Genomic DNA, 12,952 nt, shown 5'->3' with positions numbered 1-12,952 from the left:
AAACAAGCAAAATCTATATAGTTTGCTCTTTTTGAATTTCTCCTCAATTAATCCATTTTTGATGGGCCCATGTAAGAGGGAAGGGTCGATAAAATGAGCCCAAACATTAGTTTCGCGCGTTGGCGAACCTCAAAATTGAATAATATAGGGTTTAGAGAGGGGATAAAGTAAAGAATTTATTCAAACAAAATATTTTACTACTCTTATCTTCTTCTTCTTCGTAGAAAGTAAAGCAAAGCAATAGTGTAGGCTTTGTGTTTGAGTAAATGTCTGAATGGCTCTGCTAAAACCTTTTCCTCTTCAATACTCTCTTCGTCGCATGGCTTTTCGCTATCTTTTTCATTGTCACTCTCATACTCTTCCCTTTTCTTCAACCTCTCTTTCTCCACCCTCTATTTTCCTTAACACCAGGTTCCTCTCTCTCGCCCCTCTTTATGTATCCGTTTCTTTATGTGTTTTAAGTTATACAAAGTTAATTTTGTAAGGTTAGCTGAATTTTTGTTAAAATGAAGGACATTTTGTAGCAAGTGTATTTTTTTTTCATGTTTCTGTTTTGGGTATTGAATTTACAAGCTGTACCATTTTCTGATGTAGGGATTAATAAGAATGTTTTGGGTTTGGGTTGGGTTATTTGTTGAAATGAAGGTTAATTTTGATTACTAGAGTCTCTTTTTTGTTCTTACCAGTTTAATATTTTATTAGTATATGGGTTTGAATTTAAAGAGGGGAAAGGTACTACCTTTATCGCTGTGTAGCAATTTTGGTTTTGGACTTTAGTTACTGGTGTAATATATTTCATCAAGTGAGTTGAATGTTGCACACCCAATACATGTTAATTTGTTTTTTATATATGTTTTTTTTCTCTGTATTTTGAAAAATTGATTGTTGTTCTTGTTTGGTTGGAACATATAACTTCATTTTTGAGGTGTGTGAATGTTCTTGGTCAGCTGAATATGTCTAAAGAGAGGCTGTTGGTCTTATTTCAAAAGAGGGAAATGCAACCCTTTTCTTTGTTTATAACTATTTGAGTTCTTGAAAATTTGCTTATTGGTTATCTGCTACACAACTTTTGGATTTGTTGCAGGGTGATTAATAGGCTGAGAAGGGTGTCGGATGGGATTTTTATTAGAAACGTGGTGTCTCCAAGAGCTTTTATGTCATCAAGCATTACTACTGAGGCTTTTCAAGAAAATACTAAGTCAAAAGCTTATGGTTCTGAGCAAATTCAGGTGAAAGAAAAACTATTGTCATTATCATATATGACGTTTTAGATTGGGTGAAAGTGAAGAACTATCGATCCGGCAGGAAACAAACATATTATTTTAGAGTCCTAGATAGTGTAGGTCCTTTTGTGAAACCTGAAAGAGTAATGTCTTTCAAGTGAGAAAATTTCATTGTGGTGTAATGTCTACAAAGATGGGATCACAGCTTGATGCTGGATTCTAGGTTGGTGGACTATTCGTTTCTAAAATGAAAGCACTTTTGAAGATTAAAAACTGACGCAATGACAGGCATTGGACAAGTAAAACAGGGACAGAATGCTTTAGACACTATGTGGCCTTTGCTATTTGTAGTTCCTCAGAACACTAAGAATTTAACTTATACAAATAATTAACCAATCTCTGCTAGATAAAATAGAAATATCTGAAATCTATGTTAAGTATTTGAAGCTATTCTCTCTATTAGAAAATAGATTGAAATATTAGATTAAAATGGTAGTGTACTTAAGATGGAAAATGCTTTCTGTGGGAAGTGTTTTACCTTGGGAGATCTTTTGTCGTATCATTTTCTAACATTTTGTTGGGTAAAAAATAATAAAAGTTGATGAATAAGTAAGGTCTGAAGCTAGTGATTTTTTAAAATTTTTTTGAGAGAGGTAATTGTACTGTAAATGTAACACTCAGAAAGTGTTGAGATATAAACAGGTTAGCAAAAAGCAAAAGAAGAATCCTTTTCCAATGTATAGGGATTCTAAGAGGCTAAGTATTGATTCTGGTTCATTTACAGATTCCTCCTTCGACCAAAAAGAAAATAGAAGTATACAGTTAAATTTGATCTTTTCAATTGAGTTAGCTTTATCTTCTATCTTTCATTTTAATAGTCTTATGAATGCTGAGATTGTATTCCACCACTATGTTGTCTTGCTCCTCTTTCTGCCTCCGTTCTAGCATTGTAGTGGGCCTGAGATAAGTGAATTAGTGAATTGAAGTAAGAGTTGAGATATTTGTAATTGAAAATAATTTCACATCAGTGACGGAAGTCATATTCCTCCCTTTGGTGGAAAATAATTTCCTTTGAGAAAATATTTACACAATACAATGTTGCTAGACATTGAATAATTTTTTCAAAAACAAAAACAGAGTCTTTATACCAAACACACCCGATCTTATTATGAATTTTGAAAGTTATCATCCATTTGTAAGTGATCTGGTGTTATACATGTAAATAATGAAAAAAAATGCAATTCTTTCTTTTCAATTTTGTTACTTACCCTTAATCTTTTTGTCCTTTTCACTTTACTCTGTTCTGAGAGCTTCTCGACCCTGCGGCTGTTGCAAATATGATGCAACAGTATTTTCTCTTTCAGTTGCTGCTCTGGGGAAATAAGTTGAATTTACTTTGGTGGTCTTGTTTCTTCTTTACCTTTCTGTCCTTTATTTGATCAAGGATATTTATATGCGTAGTTTGCTCATTAATCTGCTCTATCAGTGTGTTATGTAGGTTTGGAGTTGTTGATTTCTTATGATTAGCTTGACTTGAATATAAACACGTAGTTTAGGGTGACTAGGAAAATAGTTGAATAAAAAAAACTTCTTTCACTGGTGATGCAACACTGATGTCAAATATTTTATTTTGAGTGTAAGTATATATTCATAAGTACTGAAGTACATGCAGTGGATACATAGTGTTTAGTCTCTCATTGACTGAAGAGTGGATAAGCACTACTATATTGTGCATTACCTTGTATGGAACGCTGCAAGGCACAGTCAGCTTTTGAGATACAGTTTACTTGGATAAGAATGTAAAAGACAGTAACCTTCAAACTTAACTTTCATTAACATCTTGCTGCTTAATGCATATATATAGTTATGTAGGACATCTTCTATTTGTTTGTTTCTCAGCAGTAATTTTCTTCCTAAATTGTTTCTGTTTACTATTGAAAAAAGTTAATGATGTGAATAATATGTTGATAATTTACCAGTAAAAATAATCATTCAAATTGCTGCTTCTTTAGGTATTGGAAGGTTTGGATCCTGTCAGAAAAAGACCAGGAATGTACATAGGAAGCACAGGACCTCGTGGTCTCCACCATTTGGTATCTCTGGCCTTTTCTGTTTCCTTTCTTTTGATGTATTTGGTGGTGCTAATTATGCTTTTGTTTATTCTTGACTGAACTTTTACTGCCCCAGTTATTAATCATATTTTCTTCTAGGTTTATGAAATTTTGGATAATGCCGTTGATGAGGCACAAGCAGGATACGCAACAAAGATAGATGTGGTCCTCCATGCTGATAACTCCGTTGGCATCACTGACAATGGCCGTGGGGTATGAGCTGTCTTCTTCTCTTGTACAGAAGTGGAACTAATGTCATGGGAGAATGTGCACACTATCTTATGTAATTATTGCAAATGGTTTGCCTGTCATCTCATAAAGGATTGACTCAACCTTCTTTTGATATTATGTTGTATTACCCATATATGATGTTTGTGATTATCTCCTGTTCTCCCTTGCATATTATCATGGTCTGTCCTCCCTTTCAAGGAGAGATCCTGGGACCTGGACTGCTGCATTTGATAGAAATGGTTTCAGGATGTGTGCTAATAAGAAATTGATTTGCTTGTCTATAGTTGTCAAAGCCCCTTAAATTTTCTATCCTGATCAAATCCTATGGTTGTTGAGTGGAAAAGAAGATTCTCATTAAATTTAACATTTTGTTGGGATTTTTTCAGATTCCAACAGAGTTGCATCCAGTGACAAAGAAATCTTCTCTTGAAACAGTCTTGACGGTATGTTTGTACGGATATCCATTCTTAGATGCACATATATATATGTGTGTGTGTGTTTGTGTTTTATGTTTTATCCTACTCAATGTGTGGGGCTCAATGTCAACTTCTCATCTAATTACCAGGGTTATAGAAGTGTGTTTAAAGTTATGAGAACATTTAACCTACTGGTGGTTGAGATATTTTATTCTTTTGGAAATCCTTAAAGCTAACTGTATAATCATAAGGAAGTAGGATTTAAGAAAGCAAGTTCTTTTTGTACTCCTAAAGATAGTTCCCCGATATTGAAAGATAAAGGTATAGTTGCTCCAACAGTTCTGATCTAGTGCGTGATGTAGGGGTTAACGTAAATCACAGGTCCTAACCCTGCTCCAGGCAAAAGCATGGCATTTAAATGGAGAGGGGTTAAGGTCCATTATTCACTGTATTTCAAATTTTGCGCCACTATTCCTTGGGAATTTTTCTTGGTTATTAATTTTTTATTTTTAAAATTCAACGGTCAATAATATCTCATTCAACTTTTATAGAAGAGTTAGTGGAGCTTAGTTGTACTTTTCCGACGTCTTACTTCCCCAGTTGTCTTATCCTTCCCATACATATGGTGGCTATGAACTAAATATCGACCAGTGTAGCATAATCTTCTATTTACCATCATTAGTTAAACAGAACACGACCAAAGAAACTCAGAGCAGTGGTATCATCAACCCAAAGTTTATGCGCCTTACAAGAAACATTATTAGCCGTTTGTAAAACACTACAACAGTAAAGCATAATTGGTTGGAGTAAGGTGCAAGGTTCCACTTCCACTTCCGCTTTGTGTACAATCACATGTTTAGATCTGTTTTTATAAGTGTAATCCAGAAAATGTACTTATAGAGTAGAGCTACCACTCAAACTTAATTAGACTTCAAAAGCCTAAACAAAGAACAAATTTACTCTTGCTTAAAGTAGTTGGACACATGCTTTGCATGTGAGCCCTATATTACTAGTACACATGATTCTTTTCTAAAATCACACAAATATAATTAAATAAAACGTTTGAGTAGTAAAAATATATTGTGTCCTAAGACTAAAATAAGGAAAAATAATAATTGTACCATCGATTATAATATTCTAGAATCAATCTACTCCTTTAATTAATCTCAGAAATTTCTAATGAATCAATCAACAAGAAGTCATCTATTGTTTAATTTCACAGACCATGCTTTATTCCTTTAGCTGCTCTCAAATCTATTTCATTCTATTTTTAATTCAAAAAGTTATTTTGAACATTATCATTAAATCTCTATGAATCAACTTGCTTTTAAATTTCGGTTTTATTTGTTTTCATTAAGATGAAGACGTTTGAATTTGAATGCACATTTCAATGATTAAGATGTTGTCTCTAGATTTGACTACTAAATGATTAAGACGGTTTGTTTTTCAATATCCATATTAATGTACATTATTTATTTATATGTACATAATAAATATACTATTCAAATAAAAATTAATTAAATATTAAAAGAATAATATTAAAAAATAAAATCATTATTTGATTAAAAAAATGGAACACTTGTGCTTGCTAGTGATGTCGGAGATGGTTTGTAGTGGTGGTGATGATGGTAATAGTTGTTGTTAGTGGCTAGTAATGATGGTGGTGATAGTTATGATGGTGAAGGTGGTTGGTGTTGTGGTGACTGTCATGATGGTGGCGATTGGTAGTGGTGTTAGTGGTTCTAATGGTGAAGTTGGTTGATGTTAGTAGTTGGTGGTGGTTAAAGAATGTGTGGTGATGTATTTGTGGTAGTTGGTGGCGGTGCTAGTTATGATGGAGGTGGTTGGTTACCACATTGGTGGTAATGGATGATAGTAGTGGTGAAGGTGGCAACGGTGGTGGTATTGATCGAGAATGTATGGTGGTATTTGCGGGTGATTAGTGGTGGCATATGAGTGGTAGGGATGGCAATGGGGCGGGGGCGGGTTGAGCTTAATCCGCAAAACTTTTAATTTGCCCTGCCCCAACCCGCCCCACATAACAACTTTTTTCATTTTCAACCTGCCCCACCCCACCCCACCCCACCCCCTATAGACCTCCCCGCATAATTTTCTTAATGTTTTCTTTTTCTATTTAAGTTTGATACTAAAAATAAAATTCATACAAATAAAATTATTTTTTCATTAAGTTGTATTAATTTAATAGGATAGTGACTTAAAATTTTATTTTTTAGAGGTCAATTGGGAAACATGTAAGAAATTATATTATTTTTTATTGAACCATTTTCATTACTATCTTGAATATTTTAGTAGCTTTAAAGAAATTATCTTACTAAATAATACTCTACATGTAAAAACTTAAAATTAAGTTTGAACCCACATAAAATCACTTATACCCGCAACCCGCCCCGCCCCACATTAATTTTTAAAAAACCCACTTAAACCCGCCCCGCACAACCTTAAACCCGCCTTGCCCCGCATAGCTTTAAACTCACCTCGCCCCGCCCCATTGCCTTCCCTAATGAGTGGGTTGGGTAAAATTTGGGCGGGTTGAGAATGGGTCAACATAAAATGGGTAATAATTCAACCAGCCCATATTTCATATGGGTAAAAATGGGTTGGGTAAAATACAAGTTTACCCATATCTACCCATATTTTCATGAGTAAATACTAAATAGTACTCTACTTTAGAATTAAACATGGATAAAATGTTTTAGCCTTTTCTTAGATGAAAAATATTGAAAATACTTTATTTAGTTTTATTGTATCATTAAAGTCAAAAAAATTCCTATAAGTTTTCAATATAAAATAAATTTATGTAATAAATGAATATTTGCATTTTAGGAGTAAAACGTGTTTAAGACACTTTACACAATATCAATACTAATACATGACATGCTTACTTTACACTATTATTTGCTATCCAATATAAAATTAAACAAAAAAAGATATAATTATAATTAACAAAAGAAATGTATATATGTAATATGTATATTTTTTGGAGGGTCAAAGACTTTACCTTTTCAATTATAGAGAGGAATAATTAGAACATAAAAAAAAAAAGAGAAGTTATAACACTTTTGGTGATACCATGAATTTTGAGTGAATGAAAGTTGAAAGCTTAACCCAATTGGCTAATCCATATTTTACCCATATTTCTATGGGTTGAATATAGGTATAAAATCACATTTTACCCATCTAAAAGGTCACTCACCCAACCCATTAAAATATGAGCGGGTTGGGCGGGTTACCAAAATATGGGCTCATCTTGCTGGCACTACCGGTGATGCTAGTTGTGATGACAGAGTTTGTTGGTAGAAGGAATTGACCATAGTGATGATATTGGTTGAGATTGGTGGTGGTGGTGGATGTGGCAGTAGCTATAGAGGATGGAAATGGTGGTGGCTGCCACACCCTGAACCAACACCCTAGGCATAGTCGGCACTCAAAACCATTGCTGGTTCCAACCAACCCTTGGCCTGGTGTACTAATAGATGTTGTAACCCCATGCAAAAGCTTTCAAAAGATGAGCATGCAATAATTTTTAGGAAATGATCTCAATAACTTTAAAGCAAAATTTTGAAATGCTAAATAGTATAGATGTTCATAAAATAACCTAAATCTATCACTCAACTAGCTCGTTTATGAAGCCTCTAATATACTGAAGAAGATAGGTGCTGCGACAAGATATCCAACTACCTAAATACTCTACTAGCAATGTCGATAGACTATAGCCATTAAATAAGCTAGATAAACTAGAGCCCTCCATAAGCATGGAGGTCTCACCAATGCTGAATGGAAGAAATCCTAATAAAGCATCTGATGCATATCCTAAATACCTTAATCTGCATCATTTAAAGATGCAACGTCGAATGACGTCAGGACATGAAATACTATATGTAGAATAGCTGAATGAAATAACTAGCTAAAATTGAAGATAGTGAGCTGATTGAGCAAATATGAAGATAGACTGAAATATAGTCAACTGAGGAGTAATGCAAGTGTACTTTAACAACAAAATTTTACAACTGATTATAAGTTACCTTTATCAAATTTTTTTTTTACAACTGATTATGCAATAATAGCAAATACTGAAATTAATATAACTTTAATTTTTTTGGGAGTTTCTCTAACCGACAACCATCATGTGAGCCTCATGATGATACAACCTCTTGTCCACATTGCTAGAGCCATCTTATATATTGCTAAAATAAAGGACAAACTTAACTAACAGATGCAATCTTTGAGCCCTTACCAGGGGCATTTTAAGGAGTCGTCCGAATCAACGGCATGATCCTATCATATGTTGGCGGCGCAAATTTGGGGTTTGGATTGTTTGAACCCTTACCCAGCTTGGTGTTCAATACTACTCCCAAAATAATGTAATAATGCTCAATAACTTTAAAGCTGTCCCACTTAAGGGAAAAATCTCCTACTATAGGGTAACGTTGCTAATTTCTTTCTTTGAGTCTATGATCAATAATACTTCTTTAGAACTGATCTTTGCTTTCTTTAAAACTAACTTTTCTTTCTTTCTCAAATAATGTACTTGAAGCTAAATATACTTTCTTGAACTCGTTCTTGAAATAATGTACTTGAAGCTAAATATACTTTCTTGAACTCTTCTTGAAATAATGCACTTGAAGCTAAATATGTTTTCTTGAAATAATTCTTTAAAGCTTGTAATATACTTTACTCATGAAAACAATGCATATAAGATGCTCTGACAAGGTTTTCACTAACTTCAGCTAAAAATTGTACATGTGGTAGAATAAACATGAATCATCAATGAATATGATATACAATAGTTTCAATAATAGAATTCAACAATAAGAAGTTCAAATTAGAGGGAATTTGAAATTATAGACATGGGGTAAAATCCCTAGTTTTGATCTTAGTCTTACTAATTGGAGCTATAGATGTAGGGCATGGTAAAGACTGAGTTCCTCGCGATGATATCCTTACATACTTTAATTGCTCGAAATACCCAAGAAAATATTCTCTTGGAAGGAGAAGAACCACAAAAACCTTTCCCGACCCTTGGGGATGAGTTTTCTTGAAAATCCTAGGGTTATTGTGTAGGATTTCATTAATAATCCAAAAAAGAATGATTGAAATACTTAGAATGTTTAGTGGACCTTGGGTGGTGGCTGGGGATTTCAATGTAGTAAGGTACCCATCAGAAAAGAAGAACTGCAAGAGATTGAATAAGGCGATGGAGGATTTCTCAGATTTTATCGAGGATATGGAACTACAAGATTTACCACTGGAAGGTGGTAGTTTCACATGGAGGAAAGGGGACAGACAAGATATTGCAGCAAGACTAGACAGATTTTTGATTTCCGAGGAATGGGAAGTTTCCTTTAGGAAGATTAATCAATCAATCCTACCTAGAGTTACATCTGACCATAATCCATTGTTGTTGGAATGTGGTAACTGGGAGAAACAAACATCTTATTTCAAGTTTGAGAACTGGTGGCTAAAAACTCAAGGCTTCAATGAAAGAATTAAAGATTGGTGGAATTCTGTAATTTACATGGGAAGACCAGACTATATACTAGCTTGTAAGTTGAAACTACTGAAAATCAAGCTGAAAGAATGGAGCAAAACACTTCATGGCAATCTTGGTATACAGAAACAGTGCACTCTCAACCAATTAGCTGATCTAGATTTGATTCAAGATCAGAGAACTTTATCTGAAGATGAGTCCTACTTGAGAGCAGTATTGACAGTGGAGTTGGAGGAAATTGCAAAGAGGGAGGAAGTGGCTTGGAGGCAAAGATCTAGGGCCCTTTGGCTCAAGGAAGGGGACAGGAACTCAAAATATTTCCATAGGATTGCTAATTGTCACAAGAGGTACAACAACATTGACAAATTGACCATAAATGGAGCTAATGTTACTGAACCAGTTGGGATCAAAGATGGAATAATTAGATTCTACCAGGAACTATACAGGGAGGCAGAAGTATGGAGACCTCAATTCAATCCTAGATTCCAATTCATGATCAATGAAGAGGATAATATTGCATTGCAAGGCCAATTTGAAGAACAGGAAATAAAAAACAGTGTGTTCTCATGTGCAGGGGATAAAGCACCAGGCTCTGATGGTTTCTCAATGGCCTTTTACATACAATGCTGGGAAGTGATTAAGAAGGAAGTGGTAGCTGCCATCCAGAATTTCCATGATCAGGGCTATTTTGAGAAAAGTTTTAATGCCACTTTTATAGCCCTGATTCCAAAGAAAGTGGGAGCATCTGAATTGAAAGATTTTAGGCCAATTAGCCTAATTGGGAGCTTCTACAAAATCATCTCAAAGATCCTAACAGAAAGACTCAAGAGGGTTATGCCAAAGTTAGTAGATGAACAACAAATGGCCTTCATAAAGGGTAGGCAAATTATGGATGCCATTCTGGTGGCCAATGAATGTGTAGATGTGAGAACCATATCCAAAGTCCCAAGAATTCTTTGCAAGCTAGACATAGAGAAAGCTTATGATCACTTGAACTGGGAATTTTTGTGGAGCACACTCAGGAGGATGGGGTTTGGCAACACCTGGATAAAATGGATGAGATTTTGTATGACCATAGTGAAGTTCTCTGTTTTGATCAATGGCTCACCATCTGGCTTCTTTTCCTTTGAGAGAGGATTGAGACAAGGAGACCCCCTTTCTCCTTTTCTTTTCATCCTAGCTATGGGAGGTCTAAGTGATGTGCTGAAGTTTGCTCAGGTTAATAACAAAATTAGGGGCTTCAAAGTGAGTCAGGGGGATTCACTGGGAGTGTCTATCTCCCATCTACAATATGCTGATGACACATTAGTATTTTGTGATGCAGAAAGTGAACAACTGAAACACTTAAGGGCTATTTTCATTATGTTTGAGGCAATATCTGGACTCCATATCAATTGGGGAAAGAGCTTTATTTATCCTGTGAATGAAGTACCACAGATTGGCCTCCTGACAAACATTTTAGGTGGCAAGATAGGGGAACTTCCCACCACCTATCTTGGCATGCCTTTGGGAGCAAAGAGTAAATCTTTGAGCATCTGGAACTCTGTGGTAGAAAAATGTGAAAAGGAAGTTGGTTAACTGGAAAAGTCAATACTTATCCTCGGTTGGTAGAGTCACACTTATCAACAGTGTTCTTGATGCCATGCCAACCTATATGATGTCCCTTTTTCCTATGCATGGGAAGATCATTCAGAGGCTGGACACAATCAGAAGAAATTTTCTTTGGCAAGGTAATGGGGAAGGGGTCAAGAAATTTCACTTGGTCAAGTGGGATGCTCTTATTTCCAACAAAAAAGAGGGAGGTCTGGGAATTAAGAATTTGAAAGCCCACAATAAGAGCCTTCTGCTAAAATGGCTCTGGAGACTAGCAACAGATGATCAGAGCTCATGGAAGGACACTATCTTTGCAAGATATGGAAAGGAAGGATCATGGACTACTAAGGAGGTCAATACTCCTTATGGTGTGGGTCTATGGAGAACTATTAGAAATCAGTGGCCAAGAATTTGGAACAACTCTGTGATTAATGTGGGAAATGGGAGGAAAACTTTGTTCTGGAATGATACTTGGATGGGACAAACACCTTTGAGACAACAGTTCCCAGACATTTATATTCTCAATCAGCAGAAAATGGCTACAATTGTAGAAGTCAGAAATGAACAAGGATGGAACCTGATTTTTAGAAGGTTCCTCAATGACTGGGAAGTGGAGAGAATGACTCAGTTCTATAATACCTTGGAACAAGCCAAGAACCTCACTTGTGAGGAAGACAAATTGACATGGAAGCTGGAGAAAGATGGCAAGTTCAAGGTGAAATCAGCCTACAAATTACTAGATACTTCAACTGAAACAAAGGAGTTGTGGCCTTGGAAGATGATCTGGAAAGGAAAAATACCACATAAGGTGGCTTACTTCACATGGCTTGTTGCAAGACAATCTGTTCTGACTCAGGATAACTTAATGAAAAGAGGAAAGGACTTATGCTCCAGATGCTTTTTTTGTGAATCTGAGACAGAGACAATAAACCATCTTTTTTTGCATTGTAAAGTGACTGAGGTATCACATGGACCATGCCTAGAAATACTGCACAATAAACCATCTTTTTTCCATCTCTATTCCAACATGCTAGGACTTCTTTGTGTCCTGACTGACTTCCATCTCTATTCCAACATGCTAGGACTTCTGCAGTATTTCTTTGCTAACTTTTAGGTAAACGATCATAACTTTTTACTCAAAAGTTGGATTGACGAGTGGTTGGATGCGTTGCAAACTAGACTCAAAGATCTTCAATTTGATAGGTTATGAGCCACGTAACTCCTCATATTCTAGGAGATATGCTCGATTGAAGTTGACCTTTGTATGATCTTGGCCTAACCCATCAGTGGCCCCTTAAAATTGACACTAATTTTCACTTAGACACTTTAACTGGGCTTTGTTCATTTTAGACACCTTATGTCGGGTTTCACTATGTCATTTTGACACTTTTTGCTTACATGACTTAGTGAGTGTAATACACTTGTTGAGTGCGCGTGAAAAACCTATTTAGTCGATTTTTTAATTATTTTTTTCTTCTTCTTTCCCATTTTCAGCCACCATTGTTGCAAACTTAAATATCCAACATGATGAATAAAAATAGTTACATTAAAATGATGGAAACTATTTTAGAAATTTAGGAATAGACCCATTTCAAGATTAAATATTAAATTATTCATGAGATTCTTTCTTGAAAGAATTTAATATTTAAAGAGGAGTAAGTTTAATTTTTGGTGAATTATAAACCTGCTAATTAGGGTAAATTTTTTTTTTCTTTTTGAAGACGCTAATAAAAAAGAAAGAGTATGTAGGTGCCCAGATGTTTTAGCAAAAAAGAGATGGGGGTATTTGGAGAAGACAATGGGGTGGGGGAACGGGTATGTGCAGATTTTTCTGCATATGAGTAGGGGTATTTGGAGGAGGGGGGGGGG

The 12,952-nt window shown here is 35.3% G+C and overlaps 1 protein-coding gene across 3 annotated transcripts in view; it reads left to right on the top strand.

The window, feature by feature from the left end:
- Window positions 1–205: 205 nt before the first annotated feature.
- Window positions 206–12,952, top strand: part of LOC125863125 (DNA gyrase subunit B, chloroplastic/mitochondrial) — a 50,059-nt gene continuing 37,312 nt past the window's right edge. For all 3 annotated transcript variants that reach the window (XM_049543272.1, XM_049543273.1, XM_049543271.1), the window contains exons 1-5: window positions 206–411; window positions 1,085–1,229; window positions 3,236–3,316; window positions 3,434–3,547; window positions 3,952–4,008. In XM_049543272.1, the coding sequence (XP_049399229.1) occupies window positions 275–411; window positions 1,085–1,229; window positions 3,236–3,316; window positions 3,434–3,547; window positions 3,952–4,008 (534 nt within the window). In that variant the 5' untranslated portion in view covers window positions 206–274. The remainder of the gene's footprint in view (window positions 412–1,084; window positions 1,230–3,235; window positions 3,317–3,433; window positions 3,548–3,951; window positions 4,009–12,952) is intronic.

The sequence above is a fragment of the Solanum stenotomum genome, chromosome 4, assembly GCF_019186545.1.
Source record: "Solanum stenotomum isolate F172 chromosome 4, ASM1918654v1, whole genome shotgun sequence".
NCBI classification, from domain to species: domain Eukaryota; kingdom Viridiplantae; phylum Streptophyta; class Magnoliopsida; order Solanales; family Solanaceae; genus Solanum; species Solanum stenotomum.
The sequence above is the reverse complement of the archived record's forward strand: the minus strand, read 5'-3'. Positions and strand labels throughout refer to the sequence as shown.